At 40.9% G+C, this 4,452-nt stretch overlaps 1 protein-coding gene across 1 annotated transcript in view; it reads right to left on the minus strand.

The window, feature by feature from the left end:
• Positions 1-353: 353 nt before the first annotated feature.
• LOC102294053 (netrin receptor UNC5D) overlaps positions 354-4,452 on the minus strand; it is a gene marked incomplete at its 5' end in the record, with an annotated part of 168,017 nt that continues 163,918 nt past the window's right edge. The window contains one exon of the mRNA XM_042214549.1: positions 354-2,245. Coding sequence (XP_042070483.1) covers positions 1,984-2,245 — 262 coding nt within the window. The remainder of the gene's footprint in view (positions 2,246-4,452) is intronic.

Consider the following 4,452-nt stretch of genomic DNA (forward strand, 5'->3'; position numbering starts at 1 on the left):
GCAGCACCATATGCCTCTTCTTTATTCCTCTTACATATACTGCTTCCATATACTACAATGTAGCTTGCTATCGCCAGTGTGTGAATGTGTGTGTGAATGGGTGGATGACTGAATGTAGTGTAAAGCGCTTTGGGGTCCTATGGACTAGAAAAGCGCTATACAAATGCAGGCCATTTATTTTTTTTTCAAATCATATTTTATTTCACAATGAAATCTGTTTCTAGAAGGGCACACCTGGGCATTGTGCGCGTGACTTCAGTGAGGTCTTAAACAGTCTTCAACTAAACTCCGCTTACTGTTTTTTGCGATTTTGTGGGAAATCACAAGTCAGCTGGCTGCTATTAATTAGAAATCTCAGTGGCACATATCAGAAAATTCTAACCTGAAAGTTCACGGCTAGAGACTGCCAGGAGTACGTGCGAAAATATAATTTTGCATAATTTGGCCTTATTCACCCAGCATGCACCTCTCTGGCAAGGTGAAGGTTGTTATGAGACCCGCTGTGATTTCACTCATACAAATCTCTCCGCTGCGAGAACACTGGGTGTTGTTTTTGAATATATCTGATGTAAAAAAATACATCAGATATATTCATCAGAAACGTTTCTCCCACAAAACGCTACGTCCAGATGAACAGAATCAACTTTTGGAGATAAAAAGTACTTAATTGAACCTTGAATTAAGAGTCTTAAAAAATTACAAAAACACTTTTCTACGAACACCAGCTAAAGCTCTGACAGCTTCAACCTTAGTGTGTGTTCTAATATAAAGATGAGGGGTTAACATTTCAATCTTTTTTGACCTGGAGGTCATCAAAAGTTTCACTTACCATTACCTCACATGACTATGACATTTTCCCTTATTCCCTCAGCATGACGTAGGATTTATATACCTTATATACTGTTACTGCATGTTATATATGTCTGACACTGTCTGTATTCCTTTGTTGTTTTTTGAATAATATGAAAATATGTGACCTCTACAGCCGCGAAATGTCAGTGTGGTATGTGAGTTGTGTACTTGTGTGGGTGGGTGGTAGACGTGGGGGCAGCTGGGTGTGTCAGGGCCTGATATGAGGTCTGTGTGACGGGTGTTAATGGTGGGAAGTGGATGATAAGACGTAGCGATGACCTCTCCGCGGTGCCAGGAAATGATGTTTTACAGCTTCCTCCTTCTCTATCTGCCGCAGGAGGCAACTGTAATGAATTGTAATGTTAGAAATCTCACTCTGCCACATTACGCCACAACCAACGGCTCGTTTTCTTTCTTATTTTTTTTTCGAGTACAACTGGGGATGATATATTTATGATTATTTTTTGCATAAATGATCACATAAGTGCTAAAATTTCGGTTTTGGGATTTTTTTCTCTTAATAAATAAAACCAGGTGATTTTGAAGATACCTGCCTTGAAAGTTCACTATCACAACATTTAAGCAATCAGGAGCTTCCCATTAAAAATATAACAGTGGACATTAAAAGAAAAGGAAAAACTAGCTTTTAAGTCCTTTTTCATTTGTTGACACAGGAAGGGGAGTGTCAGATCAAACATAGGTGACTAACATTACGCCACAGTTGTATCATCTTGTTTGCATATTCAAACTTATATGCAAGCGTGTGGACTGCTGGAAAAGGAGCTCCCTTCTCCTCTAACGCGGGTTCAGACAATAGCAGACACAAAGGGGAATAAATTCACATCAACCTAAATTAAAAGAAGTTAGAAACAAACAGAAAGGACTGAGTGGAAAGGCAGACAAAGATTTACAGTCCAGCCTCAGACGGGTTCTTAAAAGAGAGGGGTAGATCCACAGCAGGTGCCAGCTCACCTCGACCTGTTGTGATCGGTCGCCGTGTTGAACACTGGCACCGTCTACTCACCTCGTGACCTTCTACCGCACCGCCGCAGTGTGTTGTCCATCACTGACTGTGTGCGTACACAGATATATACGTCAGTCTGTCAGTTTTTACTGGCTCTCTCTCCTCTCTCAGCCCGTGTATTCAGAAGCACAGTCCTCTGTATTCTGACTGGTTAGTCTGCCTGTTCCATACAGACTGCTTGCTTCTATGTGAATGGAGTCAGATTCGCACTCGTCCTGGTCCTTGGGGGAACTTTTGGAGTGGATCTTTCCAATCTCCTCCAGGGCACTGGCTAGAGAGTCAAGGTCAGAAGTGTCCTGGTGACGAGCCTCCCACAGGCTTAGTATGACTGCAGACGGACTCCGCTGCTTTGCAAAATACCCCAGGTTTCTGTAGAGGAGCACATACAGGAACATGAAAGTAACTGTTTCTTTACAGATGCCACATGCAACGAACTTGCAAAAGAAAACAAATGTTTTAATGACTTTATCAGGTGGTCTTAAAGTTTAAATGTAAATGTGTAAATCTGCTAGTCCATCACTCGTGGTAGTTTGCCTGCTTCCTATGTGCACACATGCTACAGGAGTCCTTACACAATATGACTTTTCATTGTACAACCAGTTAACCAGAATCTACATATAAAACTGTATGCTTGTCACTGTGTGCCTATTGGTTAGTCGCTAGTAACAGTCACCTACATAACACTGTAAGATATTTAAGGCCCCATCAACTGTCAATCAAAATACTTGTTAGTAACACTTCATGTTACTAACAAGTATTTTGCCTGATTGCGCAACAAATCATTGAATTTCACTGACATTCCTCTGTCGTTACATCATTGCTGCTCTCCTTTTTGTGCACACCCCGCCTAACTTTAAAATCATGGAAAATGATCATTTTGTTCTGATGAAGCACTTACTCAGGTTCAGCTAGCTGATGCATGCCCACAGTAGAGGTTCACGTCAGCTCTTTTTTTAAGCCTACTGTATCCACACACATGAATTAGCACAACATTTCTTGAATGCTATGATGGAATCAGCAGAGATGCTAATCATGTCGCGATGATGGATTGGACTGTTACGGAGGCTATAATCTTGCCAAGACCCCAGTCACATAGACCTAGTGACTGATTGGTGACTGCCTGGCAACCTGGTTGCTAGGGGGGAAATGTATTTCCTTAAAAGCTGCAAGTAGCTGCTGTGCAGGAATCATGCAGGAATAAAGACAAGTTAGTGTCCCCCTAGTAACCAGCTAGGGAAAAATTTGTGTTCTTTAACTGGCTGGCAACCAATTGGGAAATACCGGGTGCTTTCAGTATATGGAAGCAGTATATGTAAGAGGAATAAAGAAGAGGCATATGGTGCTGCAGCAAAAGTTGGTACAGAACATCCCAATTGTCTGTTAACATTCAGCAACTACTTGTGGTTGTGAAACTGTGAATAGTGTGATGCAAATAACAAACTGAGACCATTTGCCTTCAAAGCAAATTATCTGGTTTCAGCAGTGAGGAATAACTTTAACCAGCAAGCTCCAAAAACCACTCACCAACATGTGCAGAGGATGCCTAACTTGCATGGAAAAACATTTTTGATCATTTGAAGCAGTTTCTAATTTATCAGACTTGATTGATGAGCCTTTAAATGCAGTCTTTTGGTCTTGTGACCATAAAAATTAATGCTGAGGCTTTTTCCCTGTTCCCTATCATACACTTAAAATAACTAGCTTCTTGAAGAGTTTAGTCCAGACTGGCAGGGCTATAGCAGTGCCACTGACATTAAAGTGATCCGTTTTTGTGTAAAGTGTTTGCTGCCCTTAAAGAACGAGAAGAAAGACGTCTGTTTCAAGCAACGTTTAGAACTGTGTCTCTGTCTGCCTCCCCCTCATCACTGCAGGCTTGTTTTGGACAGTAAAGGTTAGCAGCTAACGAGCGAGAATAGAGTGAAGGCACAGCAGCATTTTGAACTTTAAAGAGCCTTAAAAAAGTTAGAAATGAACTCTGTAAGAAAGATCTTCTGTATCTACTGTTCCGGCTTCATGTCGTTTACCAGCTATTGAGAACATGAAACTGGAAATTTCAAAGCAACGTGACATGTATTTCAAATACAACCAGATAATTTGCTTTGAAGGCAAATGGTCTCAGTTTGTTATTTGCATCACACTATTCACAGTTTCACAACCACAAGTAGTTGCTGAATGTTAACAGACAATTGGGATGTTCTGTACCAACTTTTGCTGTAGCACCATATGCCTCTTCTTTATTCCTCTTACATATACTGCTTCCATATACTACAATGTAGCTTGCTATCGCCAGTGTGTGAATGTGTGTGTGAATGGGTGGATGACTGAATGTAGTGTAAAGCGCTTTGGGGTCCTATGGACTAGAAAAGCGCTATACAAATGCAGGCCATTTATTTTTTTTTCAAATCATATTTTATTTCACAATGAAATCTGTTTCTAGAAGGGCACACCTGGGCATTGTGCGCGTGACTTCAGTGAGGTCTTAAACAGTCTTCAACTAAACTCCGCTTACTGTTTTTTGCGATTTTGTGGGAAATCACAAGTCAGCTGGCTGCTATTAATTTTAAAGTGACTGCTAT

Source organism: Haplochromis burtoni, unplaced genomic scaffold (genome assembly GCF_018398535.1).
Source record: "Haplochromis burtoni strain Fernald_Lab_line unplaced genomic scaffold, NCSU_Asbu1 Contig_585, whole genome shotgun sequence".
NCBI lineage: Eukaryota > Metazoa > Chordata > Actinopteri > Cichliformes > Cichlidae > Haplochromis > Haplochromis burtoni.